Source organism: Geotrypetes seraphini, chromosome 11 (genome assembly GCF_902459505.1).
Source record: "Geotrypetes seraphini chromosome 11, aGeoSer1.1, whole genome shotgun sequence".
Lineage (NCBI taxonomy): Eukaryota > Metazoa > Chordata > Amphibia > Gymnophiona > Dermophiidae > Geotrypetes > Geotrypetes seraphini.
In genome coordinates, this window is record NC_047094.1 from 80,190,109 (window position 1) to 80,208,873 (window position 18,765).

Here is an 18,765-nt window from a genome sequence, read left to right on the forward strand (position 1 = left end):
ACCTTATACAGGGAATCCAATTTGCGGGGGGCTCCCGGTACAGTAAGAGGAGTCTCCAAATTTTTGTAAAAGGTTTCCCTCAGGATGTCATGTAAAGGGAGTTTCAAGAATTCCTTTGGAGGCTGGTCAAAATCAAGAGCGTCCAAAAAGGCTTTAGACTTTTTAGACTCAGCCTCCAAAGGAATAGAAAGAGAGTCACACATATCTCTCAAAAAAGAGGAGAAAGATGTGGACTCAGGTTTTGATGAAGTGTCCTGAGGAACAGGCTCGTCTTCCTCTGATGAACACTCCCCTTCTGAGAGAAAAGGCTCTTCAGAATCTCCCCACAGATCAGGGTCCCGAATATGGGCACCACGGTCCCGACTCTCAGGAGTGGATGGTTCTAGGTGCCGGGACTTGCGTACCGATTTACCCGACCTCATCGATGCGGTACCGGGTGATGTTATCGGTTGTATTGGAGCCGAAATCTGCACCGGAGCCGAAGTCTGCACCGATTGGTGATGAGATCTGGACTCCGGCACGAGGACAGGCATCGATACCGATGAGGCCGAGTGTACCGGTACCGAAAGAGTGGATGCCGACAATATAGGCTGTTCCACAATCGGTACCGGTGGCCCAGTGGGGACCGACACCGGAGGGCTCGGTGCCAGTAGAGCTGGAAGGAGCTTTTGGAGCTGATCCTTAAGCTGTGTTTGTAAGATGGCCGCAATGCGATCATCGAGGGAGGGCACCGGTACCGCCTTTTTCTTCTGCGGTACCTGCGGTGCCGCTCTACGCCCCGGAGATGAGGAGCCCGATGTCGAGGGACTCACCTCAATAGGGGCGGAGCGCTTCCGCTGGCGCCTCACGGTCGACAGGACTGGACTCTCTGCAATGGAGACCGGAGGACGCTCCAGCGGGGAAGGCTTCTTAGCCGGCTTACCTGTATGCTGCGACGCCGGCGCGGTATCGCGCGGCGTCGATGAGGTGGGTGCCGACGAAACAGGTACCGGAACCGGTGTCGAGGACGCGGGGTCGGACATGTCGGTGCCGAAGAGCAGTCTCTGTTGTATTTCACAATTTTTCAGAGTCCGCTTTTTCAAAGTGGCACAGCGGGTGCAGGAGGAGGCCTGATGTTCCGGACCCAGACACTGTAGGCACCAGTTGTGTGGGTCTGAAAGGGAAATAGGCCGTGCACACCGCTGGCACTTCTTGAACCCGGGCTGGGGGGGCATGAACGGAAAAACGGCTTCTGCCAAATCGAAGGCCGAGGCCTCGATGATGGCAGTAGGCCCCGCCGGGACAAATCAAGAAAAACTCGAAAAAAGAAATATATATATATTTTTTTTTTTACAAATGAAAGAAAACAAAAGGAAGGGCAGAAAAAACCCAAGAAGTTTACGCGAGCGGGAAGGCGAAGGAAAAAATTTTCAACAGCCGTTGAAACATGCGACTTCTTAGCTCCGCGGAAACTAAGAAACTGAGGGACCGCGCGACGGGGTCGGGCGGGAAGGCACTCGCGCATGCGCGGTGCGGTCTCTAGAACTTTCCAAGTTCTTAGAGTGCAATCACTCTAAAAGTGTCCGTACCGGGGCTCCGTCGGTGCCGTCACCCATCAGTCAAGAATATGCTGCCTGCTTGTCCTGGGATAATCAACATTTTCAGAGACGCCAAATCTCACTCACTAGGAGTGTGTCACACTCATTAGAAAAGCTTTCTCACTCTCTCACTCTTTTAGCCCTGTTTCTCATTCATCATAGCTTCTATACCAATGCACTGATCTTGATCACTGCTTTCATGAGAGGCAAGCCTTACAAAAGTAAACCAGTAAGAAGAAACCTGGGCACACCTTCCTGCTTCCCCTTTCCTCGTCCCTTTTCCCTTTGTTGCAAGTACATGTACACATTTTTAACTACTGGATGGAAGACAATTTTCAGCTGAAAAAATTTTAAGCAAATTGCTCTCCACTTTAAATTTTTTTTCAAAGGCTCCAAAGAAAAGCCAATATCATTTAATGCTGCCCTGATTCATTTGCAAAGCAATCATTCTAGATTTATAACCACTCACTCTTTGACCTTCAAACTCACTCTTTGGCATAGCTCACCCTTGGCATCTCCACTTTTGTTATAAACACTGGCTATAGCATTTAACTTGTCCATGTATACTCACTACTATTATGTATAACTTTATGTGGCTATTTGTACATATAAATTGCTGTTTAAAATTATCACTCTAAAGAATGCAACATTGTAGAAATTTGAAATATTGTGCATGGAACTATAGAATTCCTCCCCACCAGGTACTACTTGCCACAAACACATCCCCTTGAGATGGTCTTTTGGTGCCATCTAGTGTCCTGTTGGGGGTATAAATCCTGCAGTAAATTCCCAATGCACACTTTTATTTCCTTCAGGATATATGGAAATTTACACAGAATAGATGGGAAAAGACTTCTTGCAAAGTCTCAATGCTCCTTCAATATACAATACCTGTCATGAAGCACAGCAGGAATGTTTTCTAAGGTTCAGATATTTATTTTATAAATTTATGTGTCCTAGGGAAGCTGCAGATAGTATATTCTTGAATAAACAGTGATACCTGGAAATTCCCAGCTCTTCCTCTGCATAGGAAGGGGAAAATTGGAGTGAAGCATAATTCACTTCTTCTCTTGAGACACTATGGAAAGAGGCCTGATTGTGTCTTGCTCGTCCATCAGTAGTTTCATCTCTGCCATGCTGCAAGACAGAGATACATATGAAGACCCATTAGTTGAATTATGACTTCTAGGGACAAGAAGAAACTATAACACAGATAATAAAGGAGATGGAACTCCTCTCGTATGAGAAAAGGCTAAAAAGGTTAGGACTCTTCAGCTTGGAAAAGAGACAGCTGAGGGGAAATATGACTGAAGTCTACAAAATCCTGAGTGAAATAGAATGGGTACAAGTGGATTGATTTTTCACTCCATCAAAAATTACAAAGACTAGGGGACACTCGATGAAGTTACAAGGAAATACGTACTTTTAAAACCAAAAGGAGGATATATTTTTTCACTCACAGAATAGTTAAGCTCTGGAATGCATTGCTAAGAGTGGAAAGCATAGCTGGATTTAAGAAAGGTTTGGACAATTTCCTGAAGGAAAAATCCAGGGTCTGTTATTTAGAAAGACATGGGAGAAGCCACTGCTTGCCCTGGATTGGTAGCATGGAATGTTGCTGCTCCTTGGGTTTTGTCCAGGTACTAGGGACCTGAAGTGGCCACCGTGAGAACAGGCTACTGGTCTTGATGGACCACTGGTCTGACCCAGTAAGGCTATTCTTATTCTTATGTTCACTGTATGATGTGCAGTGCAGCAGACTTAATTTTGAATCTTCTGTCTAAGGGGGCCAGCTGAATTGGGCCAATATTTATTTCCATAGAAAAAATCATTCTGAAGGGTGGGCTAGAATTGACAAATTATGGACTTTAAGAAATCCAAACCATCCACATTCCAAGAAACTACAATGAATAGTCATGAGAAATTTGTGTACACTTGGGCTAAGAAGCAGGTTAATTTGAATGTATTGCTTATTTGAAAAACCTGATTTATGTGTATTCATACTTGCCTAGACTTTTGACAGTCAGCAGTACCCTGAAGACAGAAATAGTGCTCTCTCAGAATGCTGCTGAACAACAAGCATTAAAGCTGAGAAATGTGAGAGGTCACACCAATTCCATTTATACTAAGAAAAATACAAGTGACTGATAAATTTAATTCAAAGATATTCTATATTTTTGGGCAGAAGAAACTAGAGATTTCCTTTCTCTAGGCCAGGGCTGCCCAAGTCCAGCCCTCAAGATCTAGTGGCAGACCAGGTTTTCAGGATATCCACAATGAACATGCATGAGAGAGATTTGCCTGCACTGTCTTCTTCAAGTGGGGTCTTCTGCTCCTAGGGTGAAGAGGTATGGTCATTGTTTAAGGGTGACAACAGGTGGGCACATGTTCACAGTGTTTAAGAAGGAGCCTTGGCACACAACTCCTGGTTCAAGACCAGACTAGGTGTGTTGGAGGCCTGGGAAATACAGATTTGAGGAAAATTCCTAGATGATTGCAAATGAAGGTTCATAGCACTAGATCCCAAACCTGGTTTCAACCAAGCTGAAGGCCAATAGCAGCAGGAGGTAGCTATATCAGGGTAGGGATGGGAAGGGAGGGAGGGAGGGAGGAATAGGGAGGGAGGGTGGGAAGCTGTTAACATAAAATGAAACTGTAAAAAGAATCAGTCAATAAAGTAGGGTTGAACAATGGACTTTCAATATCAAACCAGGTTTATTTAGTAAAACAAAAAGATGATGCGACATAGAGCCGTGTTTCAGCAGAAAGTCCGCCTGCCCCGGGAGTCAAAATATCTTGCTATAAACTTCCATCACAAGTTTTACATAAGAAGCCTCTCAGCTTCAGAGAAAGAACAATTTGGATTCAGAGCATGCAGAGCTCTGCTCAAGGGTGTGTTTTTGAAGGCAGGGCTGCTATATGTACTTTAACATGTGGATGAATACTGTAAAAAGAATGATAGAAGTGTCTAGCAGGGACTGTCTCTTAAATTTTTTGTACAGCACTGCTTATGCCTAGCAACGGTATAGAAATGCTAAATAGTAGTAGTAGTAACATAGTAAGTGATGGAGTTGTACATGTTGCTCTGTGCAGAACATGCAGGTTATCTCTTTGATGCCTTTGGTTAGGATTATACCTGCTGCTCCATGTAGGTTATAACCCTCTAACATGTTTTGACACCATTTGTTTTTGGACACATATATGATACAGAGAGTTTAAAGCAATTCCTTGGAATGTGCTTCTGCCAGTGCTGCATGGTGAGACCTGAAGTTGGGGGGGGGGGGGGGGGGTGGGAGGGGGAGAGGCGGGAGTGACAGCATTGGCAGAAGCAACAACAAGAGGAAAGAGAAGGTTTGGAATCCTTGTACAGGAGGCAGCGTCAGCCATAATATCAACAGTGAATAGAAGCAGCATTTGGTGACATTTGTCACCGGTTGTGAATGCTCCCTCTACAACAGTGGTTTCAAACTCGCAGCCCGGGGGCCACATGCAGCCCGCCAGGTACTATTTTGAGGCCCTCGGTATGTTTATAATAATCACAAAAGTAAAGTAAAACAGTTTCTTGATCATTTGTCTCTTTAGCTATAAATTACAATATTATTATTAAGACTTAGGGCTCCTATTACAAAGGTGCCTTAACATGCAGAATAGCGCGCGCTAAATTGCCACATGCGCTCTTGAGCAGGCGGTAGTTTTTCGGTTAGCGCACATTATAATAATCTTATTTTATGTAATGTATCACCTTTTATATTGCATTTTTACTGTATGTTCTGTCCTTATTTGTTGTAAACCGTTTAGAACCATTCTTTTAAATTGTAGTTTCCTTGTAAATCATATTTACCTATTATTGTACATTACTTAGAATTGTATTTTCCTTTTAAATTTTACTCTTCACTGTATGACTAGTTATTATTTGTTGTAAACCGCCTAGAACCATTTTTGGTTAGGTGGTATATAAAAAATAAAATTATTATTATTATTAAAAACGCTAGCACACCTTTGTAAAAGGAACCCTTAGCCAAACCTTTGTAAAAGGAACCCTTAGCCAAAATGTGGTCCTGCAAAGGGTTTGAGTTTGAGACCACACTGCTCTACAACATTCCTGATCAGCATGAAGAAAGCCTTATCTAAGAATCAAACTGAGATCCTTCATATGGCAGTGAGCCACCAGACCAATCCCAACCTACAAATTTTTTATGCAAATCATAACTACAAATCTATAGATGCCTAGTGTAAAACCAGGAATAGGTAAACCTGGCTAGAATAATACAATCAGCTATTACCATATGCCTACTGTCTCTGAGGCATTATACAGTCATTATAGCTACAATAATTCATAAAACTACAGTAACAGACCTCTGGTTTTTATGACTCTACTGGGGAAGCCTGGATCCTGCAGATATAAGTATTGTTCCTGTTAAGGGGCAGTCTTCTTTTGGTTTGAAACCTTTGGGCAATCAGGGATCCATCTATCTGGTGTGCCTTGAACCATGGAAGGCCGCAACACACTCTGTAATTTTTTTTTTTAATATTTTATTTATAAATTTTTCATTCTTACAATAATTTAATTGTACATAAAGCTTAAATTAATACATGAAAAATTATGATTCTAAATAATTCATCTTATCATATAAAATATATCCCTCCCCTTTTTTCATTTCTTATTTCCACATAATATACATTCCCCTCCCCACGCTAATATAACTATTACTAATGTGCTATGAAATCTGATCATTGGAATAGCGGGTCAATGGTTCCCAAATTTTCTTAAAATTATGAATATTTCCCTGTTGTAATGCTATTGTTTTTTCCATTTTGTATATATGACAGACTGAATTCCACCAAAATGTATAGTTTAATTTGGAATAATCCTTCCAATTTTGAGTTATTTGTTGCATGGCGACCCCTGTCAATATTAATAATAGTTTGTTATTGTTTGCTGAAATCGGACTCTGAGTTCTCACACTCTGTAATTAAAATCTAGGTAGCAGACTTCTGCGCAGCATAGTGTGGACAATAGATGTAACTTCTCTTTTTGAAATGATTTTGGCTTTGTTCCTGAACTTCAGGCCCAAAAAGAGAAGTTACATCTATTGTCCACACTATGCTGCGCAGAAGTCTGCCACCTAGATTTTAATTACAGAGTATGTTGCGGCCTTCCATGATATTACAGCAAAATGTTAGGTCTATTATTATCACTGAATCAAGAATCTACTGATAAGCCCATACCTTCTTATTCACGACAAAGAAAGAATCGTTTTTCTCATCTTCTTGGATAATGGTTGGCATTTTCTGCTGCTGCTGCTTCTTCCTGTAAAAGGATGAAACATTGAATTTTCTCCTTTCAAAATTCTACACTACACCTCTCCAATAGATTATTCTGTATGTGATATAGAATGATGTGTTTTTTCAACATTTAAAATCTTCTGGAAAGTGTTCTAGAAACAATTGTTCATTTTGGCTCTATTATATGAAGAAATTTTCGATGTTACTTCTGGTTCTACCTACTTGGATCCTAATATCACCATTAGCTACTTAGAACAGTGTTGAGCAAATTGTGGTCTGCAAACTTCAAAATCCAGGCTTTAGCCTGTAGTGGAATGGTGAGTTCTGGCCTATGTTGTTGACTGTGTGCCCCTTCTGAATGAAAGTTGGATGCAATCCTTCCTCTATCTTCGATATTCTTCTCTATAAGAACCTGCCTCTTACACTTCAGCTCAAATTTAAGAGAAAGGAAATTCAGGAAAGGGCCATTAATGTGATCATTGGACAAAAACATTTTCCAGCTCCTGAATTAAAAGGTTAGAAATTTGCAACAGTTAAATAGGAAAGCTATCTAGGTAGGGGCATAGCCAGACACCCAATTTTGGGTAGGTCTGGACTCAAATCAAGTGGGCCTTTTCCTCTCCTGCCCGGGTGATCCAGATACTGCCCCTGACACTCCAGTCTTCAGACCATACCTCCCCCCTCCCCCCCCCCCACAGGCAATCATCATCATGTCAATGCCTGCGCATGTGCAAAGGCACCCCAGACAGGGCCCTGAGCTTGTTAATCCTAAAATGACTATGCCAGTAGGGAGGTGAAGAGATCAGGAGAGGCGCCAGCGCTGGCTGACTTGCCTACACAATGTGCCTCTCACGGTACACCCAGAATCTCGTCGTGGCACACAGTTTGCGTTACACTGTCCTAATGTATCTGAATATCACTACTTATGCCGTGGCTTGGAAAAGTTTGTGAGACACTGCATTAGGACATCCTTTATGCTGTCTTACATTATCCAGATAGTTGTGCTGAAAATCACTGCTACTGGGACAGCTCTGCTCTGGACTGTTCTGGAACTATCCAGATAGCATTATGGTGGTCTTAAAAATATTCTGCCCAATACTCAGTGCTATTTAGCTGGTCAAGAATGGCTCCTGGCTGGCTAAATGCTAATATTCAGGGGGTGATAGCGGACTATCTCCTGTTGAATATCACGGGCGGCGGCTAGTCCGGTCATCGGCCATATTGTGTGACATGGCCAGTTAACGCAATATTCATTGGCTGGCTGTCTAAGTTTAGTGGCCAGACAGACCTGCCAAAATAGCAGGTCTATCTTTGGCAGTTATGACTTAGCCGGTCAGCCAATAAGTATTGGCTTGGCCCGGCTATGTTGAACATGACTAAAATTAGACTGGAAATTCAGTGCCGGTTGTCAGATACGGCTCTGGCATTGAATTTCCGGGTTCGCCGCCTCCCGCAGTCTAAAAATTAGTCCCAGACAGTACTGCTGAATAAGTGAATATGTTTCTCATTGATAAATGCTTTTGAATATTGATCTTTTATTGTGAGCCCTCCAGGGACAGGAAAATACCTGAAGTATTTACCTTGAACTACAATTGAAAAAGCTGTAAGCTAAATAAAAAAAAAAATACCCTTTTCCTTTCTATGGGCTTATTTTCTTTCAGAAAAAAACAGAAATTTTAAATGTCACAGATGCACTGAGATAAAGCTAAATCTGGCTTAGCTTCTTCCTGATGACTTGGTGTGATCTTTTTCTGGGACCAGAATCTGAGGAGCGTTCTTACCACTGCATGAAACGAAGGGTGAACAGAGCAAGGAGGATCAAGCAGAAAAAGAGTCCAATCCCCAGGCCAGCAAACCTGATGATGGTTGTGGAACTGTCTGGAAAGAGGAAAACAGACATGGTTACCTTCAGTGAAAAGCAATGTGACCATGTACCAAAATTTCTACACGCACCTTATCACACTGTCCATATCACTATTTCACCAACACTTCAAGCACAAATCCACCATCTTTTTCCCCTTATTTCTATTCTTAAACCTCTTGCCCATCTGTCTGAATGTAATATAGTTCATGTGTATTGATACACCCTTTTGTCCAGTTTGTCTGTCTTCACTAGATTGTAAGCTCTTTTGAGCAGGGACTGTCTATTCTGTGTTTTGATGTATATAATGTCTAGTAAAGCTATAGAAATGATTAGTAGTAGCAAGTAATGTTAAATACCCAGCAAACTAAGGGATCCTTTTACTAAGGCGCGCTAGTCATTTTAGCGCACACTAAACACTAATGCAGCCATAGACTATAATGGATGCGTTAGCGTGCGTTAAAACGACTAGAGCACCTTAGTAAAAGGACCCCCTAACTTATGTTATCTAACTTTAAAAAAAGTTTGACAGAGTCAGATTTTAGAAAGGGGCCAGATAGCTTTGGCAGTATCTTTGGATTTGGCCTCTGCATTTGATTTAATTAATCAGCACCTTCTCAAGTTGTGGTTGCAGCTAGTAGATATAAACAGGACTGTGATGATATGGTTTAACTTATTTCTATTAGAGTATTTTTGCAATTTCATTAAACAGATCAGTATCTAAATCTCATCTGTTAATTTGAGGTGTACATCAAGCCTCAATTTTGTCCTCTATTAAAGTCTTTCAAGTTTCAAGTATATTTAAAATTTCTTATACCACCCAATCAAACCTTCTAGGCATTGTACAAAAACGCCAAAATAATGCACCAATTAAAATACAATTTAAACAAAAACAAACCAGGGGAAATGACATTTTTTTAAGACATTGATGAACGGGAACAAAAAGTGAAGAAGGGTTAGAACTACAATTGATAGAAAGAAAGAAAACACTCAAGGGAAAGAATAGCAAAGGGAGGAGAAACTGAAGGTAGAAACCTTTCTTGAATCTAAGTCATCCTTAAAAGGACAGTTTAAGTTACAAAAGCATCAAGGAAGAGAAATGTCTTTAACTTCACCTTATAATTGGCAAGAGTTGTTGGGATACTGTTCCAAAGAGAGGGGGCACTAACGGAGAAAATTGTAGTCCTCATTGTACTGATATGTTTCAATGAGGGGATGGTAAGAAGGTTGTGAGCTGTAGATCTTAAGGTCCTAGTTTGATTATATGGGATAAGTAAGTTATTTATACATTCTGGCTGGTTATTTGCTCTGGTTTTAAAAGACAGTGAGCTTTCTGTAAAAGGGGAGTAACATGGTCATATTTTTTTTTGCATTAAATATGATTTTTACTGCAGTGTTTTATACTATTTGAAGTTTTCTTATTTCCTTTTTTGTTATGCCTTTGAGGAGGGCATTGCAGTAATCTATGCATGAAATAACGAGGGCTCTAACAATTTTGCTTAGGCTTTAATCATGCTTAATCAATGGAAACAGCGTTGGACTACTGTACTAATACATAAGTGATAAGTAAATTTACAATCGAATGTGACTCCCAATAATTTTAAAGAAGGTACCACTTTGATAGGTAGATTTTTTTAAGTTTAAGAGGGGTTTGAAGAGAAAGGCCATCTTTGAATGGAAAAATCATTAATTTCAACTTATTCACATTCAAGGAGAGCATATGTGCGTCAAGCCAAGAGTTAATCTTTTCTAATTTTTGATTAATGAGAGTAATTTCATTCAAGTTGTTTAAGTATATTGGATGAACTACTTGGACATTGTCCGTGTAGGCAAATGTTGTAAAACCAATAGATTGGCCTAGGAGAGGGGCTAAGAAAACATTAAAAAGTAAAGGGGATAGAATTGAGCCTTATGGAATACCGTATTCAGTTGTAATGAAGTCTGAAGATGTTGAATTAAAAACAACCTTGGAGATCCGATCAGTAAAGAAAGAAGAAAACCAGTCAAGAACTTGATCTGTGATACCATTGTTATATAATCATGACAAAAGGAGTTTATGATCTATGGTATCAAAAGCTGATGAAAGATCTAATGAAATGAGTAATATGGACAGATGATGGTCTAGGTGATAGAGAATTTTAGTGGCTAACCCGATAAGTGAAAGTTCAGTGGAGTGGTGTTGATGAAATCCAGTCTGGTTTGGATGTAAAGCCTTTGTTTGTTCAATGAAATCTGAAATTTGTCGAAAGACAATTTTCTCGGTAAGTTTAGCCAAAAAAGGAATATTTGTGATTGGGCAATAATTAGAGAAATCGAGTGGGCTGATTTTACAGTCTTTAAGTATTGGATAAATAATGGATTCTTTCCACCTTTTAGGAACTATTCCTGTGGCCAAGCTGGTATGTACCAAATTTAAAATACCCGGACCAAAAAATGAGAAAAAACATTTCAGTTTAGATGGTGAAAGAATTTCAGAATTGGAACCTTTTGGGTTTAGTGAATTCAAAGTTCGCTGAAGATCTTGAAGAGTGGGTGGCGTAAATCTTGAGCATTTTGAAAGCAGAAGAAACAAAAATGAGGATAAATTTACTAAGTTCCCTGGGCTAGAATGGGTTGAAGTTGCATTAGTGATGTTTGCTTGTGAAAAGGAGGTGCTAATGCTTTGAATTTGATTGATAAAGTAGGAAGCAATAGATTGGGCTGTAGGTAATGAAACTGACGAGTATTGCTCAGTCTTCTGCATAGTGAGGGATCTAACGATTGTGTATAGTGTACAAGTGTTTCTAGCTTTTTTTTATTTGTTTGGAATAGTATTCTTTTTTTAATCTGTTAATTTCGGATTTGTAATAATTAGCTTGTTCCTTAAATTTATTTAAATTATATAATGTTTTGTTATGTTGCCATTTTCTTTCCAGAACACGTGACTGTTTCTTGACAAGCCTTAAATTGGAATTGTGCCAGGGATTATTCTGCTTACGTGGGTAAATGTACTGAATAGTAATAGGAGCAACAGTATCTAGAAGTTTAGTTATAGCGTTTGTCCATGAAGTTACTTTCTCCTCAATAGAGGCTTTTGATGTTTTCACTATATTGGACTGGAAATGGGTAGAAATGGTTGCATCGTCTAATTTAGAATAGTCTCGAGAACGTATGATCTTGGGGCTTAGGTTTAAAGAATTGGACTTAGTAAGCTGGGAAAAAGAAATAAGGAAATGATCAGACCATGGCAGCGGTATGCATGATTTAATCTGGAACCGGTATTTCTGTGAGGTCTGCATAAGGATCATGTCCAAGGTATGTCCTGCTATGTGTATGGGACATTGTAACAGAGGAGAAAGGTTTAATAGGATCAATAGTTCAGAGGTGACATGGTTAGAGGGCAACCATTACACAGGATTTTGGTTGGGATCAGAGCTCATTAACACACATGGATGATGCGCTTTTAGGGCTAGATGCACAAAGATAGTGACTCGATCGCTGTTGGCCGATTCTCCAACAGCGATAAATGCACTATCAAGTTTGTATTCAACGATTTGCACGGAGGTGCAAATCATTTGCATGCAAATGCACTGATTCAATCACTTAGTGAGCGATTGACACATGTGCAGAGCCCTAATGACATTGCTTTTAGGGCTTCTGTATTTTTAAAAATGGAACAGATGTGCGCGAGTTAAATACATACAACCTGAGGGGCGTGGCTTAGCGCGCACACAAAATGGACGTGTGATCGCGGCGCTCCTCTCAACCTGGCAACGGTCAGAAAAAAAAGTTTTCCCCTTCAAGCCGATTTCGGCGAAAAATAGCAAAAAGAAGAGCGGGAGCATGGCAAGCACCCGACAAAATAAAAATGAAACTGGTGGGTCGGTGAAAAGGCAGAAGCAGGATCAAATTACCCCGAGTAAGGTTCTGCTTCCTGCTGAAGAGTCGGAGGAGTTGAGCAAAGCCGAAGTTATGGAGGAACTGAGGCAAATTAAACAAATGCTAAAAGAGACTGTGAGTAATATGGCTGAAATGAAGGAAGAAATACTGAATATCCACAGACAAATGGAAATCTATATATATAAAATCGGAGGTATGTATGTGTGTATGTATGTGTGTGTGTATGTGCCGCGATCACGCAAAAACGGCTTGACCGATTTGAATGAAACTTGGTATGCAGATCCCTCACTACCTGGGATGATATGTTCTGGGGGTCTCGCGGCCCACCTGCACATGTGGGCGGAGCTACAAACATAAATTCAGATTTCACCCATTCATGTCAATGGAAAAAATGTAAAAAGCTGCCATTCTCACAGTAATTCAAAAACGGCTTGACCGATTTGAACGAAACTTGGTATGCAGATCCCTCACTACCTGGGGTGATATGTTCTGGGGGTCTCGCAGCCCACCTGCACACGTGGGCAGAGCTACAAACAGAAAATCAGATTTCACCCATTCATGTCAATGGAAAAAATGTAAAAAGCTGCCATTCTCACTGTAATTCAAAAACGGCTTGACCGCTTTGAACGAAACTTGGTATGCAGATCCCTCACTACCTGGGCTGATATGTTTTGGGGGTCTCACGGCCCACCTGCACACGTGGGCGGAGCTACAAACAGAAAATCAGATTTCACCCATTCATGTCAATGGAAAAAATGTAAAAAGCTGCCATTCTCACAGTAATTCAAAAACGGCTTGACCGATTTGAACGAAACTTGGTATGCAGATCCCTCACTACCTGGGGTGATATGTTCTGGGGGTCTCGCGGCCCACAACTCTATGTTGCTTGCTCAACGGTGGGTTCACCCAAGAATTTATATGTTCTTGCTCCTGGAGGTGAAACTAAAAATGTTGTTTATAATCAAGTTTTGCGTTAGTTGTAATGTATTCATTTTGTCAGATATTTCACATTATAATTTGAATATATGTGTGTGTGTGTATGTATGTATGTTCCAGCATAACTCTTCAATGCATGGACAGATTTCAACCAAACTTGACATACACATTACTTACTATCTGAGGACAAACACTGTGGGGGTGGGAAGGGGGGGATATGTAAAAATGATTGAAAATGACAGATTTTAGTATCTACCCCATAGTGTTTTCGGGCTCACAGATGAATACTCAGCATAACTCTGAAACTCATGGAGAGATTTCAACCAAACTTGGTACACATATGACTTACTATCTGGGGAAAAATATTGTGCAGGTGGGACGGGGTAAAATACTGTGGGGGTGGGAAGGGGGTGATATGTTAAAATTATCAAAAGCGACAGATATTAATGTCCAACCCATAGTTTTCGGGCTCGCAGAGATGAATACCAACACTCCCGATGCCGTTTAAGTCTAAGTTCAGCCCCATAGAGAGGGACATTCCTTTGGGACATGTGGAGGGTAGGGGGTTGGGACATGGGGGTGGGGCATATGGGACATGTGGGGGGGTAACATGGGGGGTGGGACATGTGGGACATAGTGGGGTGGGACATGTAGGGGGTTGGACATTTTGGGATAAATAAATATCCGAGCAACGCCGGGTAATCAGCTAGTAACTAATAAAAGAACAACTGAGTTAGAAACTAAAATGGAGGTTTTAGAATGTGAAGGAAAAAGATGTAAAAATGACAGTTTGGAACTGATTCAATTGAAAAATCAGCTGGAAGATTATGAAAACCGAGGAAGAAGAAAGAATATAAAACTTTTTGGAATGCAGGAAAATTTGGAAGGGAAAAATGCCATATAGTTTTTAGAAAATCTAATTCCTAAAATACTGCAATTGGATTTCAAACAGCCTTTGGAAATAGAAAGGGCGCACTGGATCCCATTAAAAAATATGGAAAATCAAGGGAGATCAAGACCATTAATATTTAAGATGTTAAGATACCAGCAAACAATAGAAATTTTAAATGCTGCCAAGAAAGATAAAAATTTAAATTATAAAGGATCCAAAATATGGTTTTTGCCTGATTTTGCTAAAAATACAGCAAACAAAAGAAAGAAATTCCTTGACTTGAGACCTCAATTAAAGGAAAAAGGATATAAATATGGATTGTATTACCCAGCAAAAATGAGGGTATCTTCTGGGGATAAATCTTTGTATTTTGAAGATCCGGAAAAGCTAAAGACCTTTCTTTCAAAATCAGAACCTATGTCATTTTAGCATAATGGATGTTGAAATGAACAGAAAATATTAGGTCTTGTTTTGATGGATATTGGGAAAAAATTTAATGCAAAACTATGAGACTTTGGAGTATTGAAGAAAGAAGAAAATGAAATAAAGAACTGGAAATAAAATGAACAAAGGAAAAAGACAAAAAAAAATACAAAGAAGTAAAGGCAAGAAAGATGGACTGGAAACTCATGAGACTGAACTTTAGACGATTAAAGGATGGATGGCTGGAGTAAAGAGTGAACAGAAAGAAATAAAGAACTTGAATAATTAACAAATGGAGAAAAGTGAAGAATGGACCAGATAATAATACAAATGGGAAAAAGAAGAAAGCAGAATGGATAAAATAAAAGGATATTAAATAAAATGACAATTGGCAGTCAAAAGACTTAAGGGAAGATGGATATAGATAAGAAAACAATTTGAAAGATTAGTTAATTTAATAAATCAAATAAACGAAAAGTAATGAATGAAAGGAAAACAAAAAGAAGAATGTAGAATGGACTAATCATAGACAGAAATGATCTATGACATTTAGATGCAAGTAAAAGAAAGGAAAATGAAAATATACAAGAAAGATACATAATATGAATTTATTGGTAATTGAAGATGACTAAAAGATTAAATGTAAAGTTTGATTTTGTAATATTATAGTTTCAAAAGGATTGGATTTCAATTGGAAAAGAGGAAAATGTATAAAAAAAAATTATAATAATAATTATAAAATTAAAAAATTTTATTTTTCAGAATGAAAAAAAAATAAAAAATAAAATGTTTATATATATATATAGATGATAATAATTATAAAAATGTAATACAACTTTTAAAGAAGCATATAAAGATATGGATATTTGTTTTTCGATATTAAAAGGATGTTCAGGGGTTGCTGGATTAGAGTGTATGAGTTATAGGAAAAATAATACTACTTTATTAAATATATGTTTATGATAGAATTTTGTGGTATGAACTAAAATATTGGGGAAATGAATTTAAAGATTGGTGAGAAGATAAAGCTGCATTAATTGAATGTTAGGAATTAAATATGATTAATGTTATCAAAGGTTAAATAACCGATAGAGAATGTAATTATTTTAAAATGGTAAAAAAAAAAAAAAAAGATTTTATGATTAGAAGAGAAATATACTAAGATACATTGTGGAGGATTAATGAGTTTATCTTAAGAAATGATAAAGGGGATATTAATTAATATTGGTTGCCTGGGGGGGAGGGGGAAGTTGGGGTTGCTGTTCCAATGTGTGTCCTTAAGCAGTCATTATATTGGGGTGGGAAGGGTGGGAAAAAGATGGGTTTTAAAAGTATTACTAGAATGATTAAGGAAAAGATCAATAAGGGTTGGATATTTCAGGGGTAAAAATGTGTGTCATTGAGAAAAATATTTTAGATCTTAAATATGAAGGAAGGAAGGAAGAAGATTATGATGAGAAGTTTAAAATATATTATGTCTTTTAAGATATTTTCTATTAATGTCAATGGCCTGAATCATGTAATCAAAAGAAAAAAGGTATTAGCATTTTTAAAAAAGCAAAATGCGGATGTTTATTGTTTGCAGGAGATTCATCTGAATATAAAGGAATCACAGAAACTAAAGGGTGGGTGGGTGAAGGAATGTTTTTTTGCTCCAGCAGCAGGTAAAAAAGCAGGGGTAGCAGTTCTTATAAATAAAAAGCGTATGGCCAATTTTAAGGTAGTAAATTCAGATCCACATGGAAGATGGTTACATATTGATATAAGTATGGGAAATAATACCCTGACGTTGTTTAATATATATGCCCCTAATTCGAATCAACCAGAATTTTTTAAAAAGTTGCAGAGTATGTTTTTACCACTGGCTGCTTCTAATTTAGTGGTGGCTGGAGATTTTAATGCTGTAATGGATCCATTATTGGATAAAAAAACCAGGTAAAAGTATAAAATCTTTAGGTTTAGATAATTTGGCTCAATCATGTGATTTGAAGGATATATGGCGTATTCTTCATTTTAATGATCAGGAATTTTCATTTTGTTCACAGGTTCATAAATCATTTTCAAGAATAGATTATATTTTTATTTCATCACATAAGGTACAACAAGTGATTAAAGCTTCCATAGATCCTATTATTATTTCGGATCATGCGGGAGTATGGATAGAATTACAATTAGATCAATTAGAGAATAGAAGACCTCTTTGGAGATTTGATAATGCATTGCTTGTGGATGACAAATTTTTGGAAAATTTTAAAAAACAAATTAGTGATTTCTTCCAAATGAATTTAGTGGAGGATACATCTATTGAAAATGTATGGGACGCATTTAAAGCGTAATATTATATCCTATTCAGCTTTTGTTAGGAAACAGATTAAAATGCAATATATAGAATTAGAAAAAGAAATTAAAATATTAGAAACTAAATTGGTAAAAATGGGAACATGAGGTTTTGCAAGCTCTTTTGAAAGCAAAAGGTAAATATAATGAATTAACTTCAAAAATGATAAGAAGAGATTTGTTTTCCAAACAGACAATGTATTATGGAAATTCTAATAAGGCGGGAAGATTATTAGCGAATTATCTTAAAGCAAAAAAAAGAAGAACTAATATTAATGGGATAAAAGATGATAATGGTATAATAACAAATCAAACGGATATAATTTTAAAACAATTTTTAAAATTTTATAAGGACCTGTATTCTTCTGAGCCTTATTTGGAGAGGCAAAAAGATGGTAAAAATTTTTTAGATTTAATTAATGGACCTAAGGTTCCTGATCATATAAAACGGAGTTTAGATGAACCTATATCATTAAAAGAATTAGAAACAGCATTGAGATCTCTTAGAGTTGGATCCGCTCCAGGTGGTGATGGTTATACAGTAGAATTTTATAAAACATTTCAAAATGTCCTTTCCCCATATTTACTAAATTTATATCAAACACAACTTATAAAAGGTGATATTAAAGGTACTATGGCTGAATCAGTAGTAATTGTTTTGCCTAAGCCAAATAAAGATCCTACTTTGGTTTCGAACTACAGGCCTATATCTTTAATAAATGTTGATAATAAACTTTTGGCGAAAATTTTGGCTTTGAGATTAGCCAAAGCTCTCCCACATATTATAGACACGCATCAGACTGGTTTTATTGCTAAAAGGCACTCCTCTAATAACTCTAGATTATTGTTTCATATGTTAAACTTATCAAAAAAATGGATGAACCGGCTTTTACAGTTTCATTGGATGCAGAAAAAGCCTTTGATAGAGTAGAATGGAATTTTATGTATCAAGCTTTAGAATGGTTTGGTATAGGTTCTGGATTTATACAAATGGTAAAAACATTGTATAGCTTCCCGATTGCAAGATTAAATATTAATAATATGTTATCTGAAGGTTTTAAATTGCAAAGGGGAGTTAGACAAGGTTGTCCTTTATCTCCTTTGTTATTTGATGTTGTATTAGAACCCTTATTATTAGCAATACAGCAAGCAGGGGGGATACAGGGTATTCCATATTCTGATATGGAATATAAAATTTCGGCATATGCAGATGATATTTTACTTTATTTGAGAAATCCAGAGTCTACCTTATCATGTCTATTAGAATTAATTGATATGTTTGGTAAATTTTCAGGTTATAAAATTAACTGGAGTAAGTCGGAAATTATACCTTTAAATGTTCATTGTGTAAAAGGACTATTTGACGATTTTCCGTTCATATGGAAGGAAGAAGGATTTAAATATCTTGGCATTCAAGTTAAAAATACAATTGAAGATACCGTAAAAGAGAATGAAAAATTTGTATTAAAAAGAGTTACGGAGTTGTGTGAGCAATGGAACCCTTTACATATTTCTTGGTGGGGGAGAGTTCAAACCATTAAAATGATGATGTTACCTGTAGTTTGTTACCAAAT

The 18,765-nt window shown here is 38.1% G+C and overlaps 1 protein-coding gene across 1 annotated transcript in view; it reads right to left on the minus strand.

Moving 5' to 3' along the window:
* The window catches only part of CD22 (CD22 molecule), a 91,047-nt gene that overhangs the window by 10,591 nt on the left and 61,691 nt on the right, over positions 1-18,765 (minus strand). Inside the window, exons 8-10 of the mRNA XM_033962600.1 lie at positions 8,645-8,741; positions 6,807-6,888; positions 2,578-2,714 (exon numbers count right to left, since the gene is read on the minus strand). Of these exons, the coding sequence (XP_033818491.1) occupies positions 2,578-2,714; positions 6,807-6,888; positions 8,645-8,741 (316 nt within the window). The remainder of the gene's footprint in view (positions 1-2,577; positions 2,715-6,806; positions 6,889-8,644; positions 8,742-18,765) is intronic.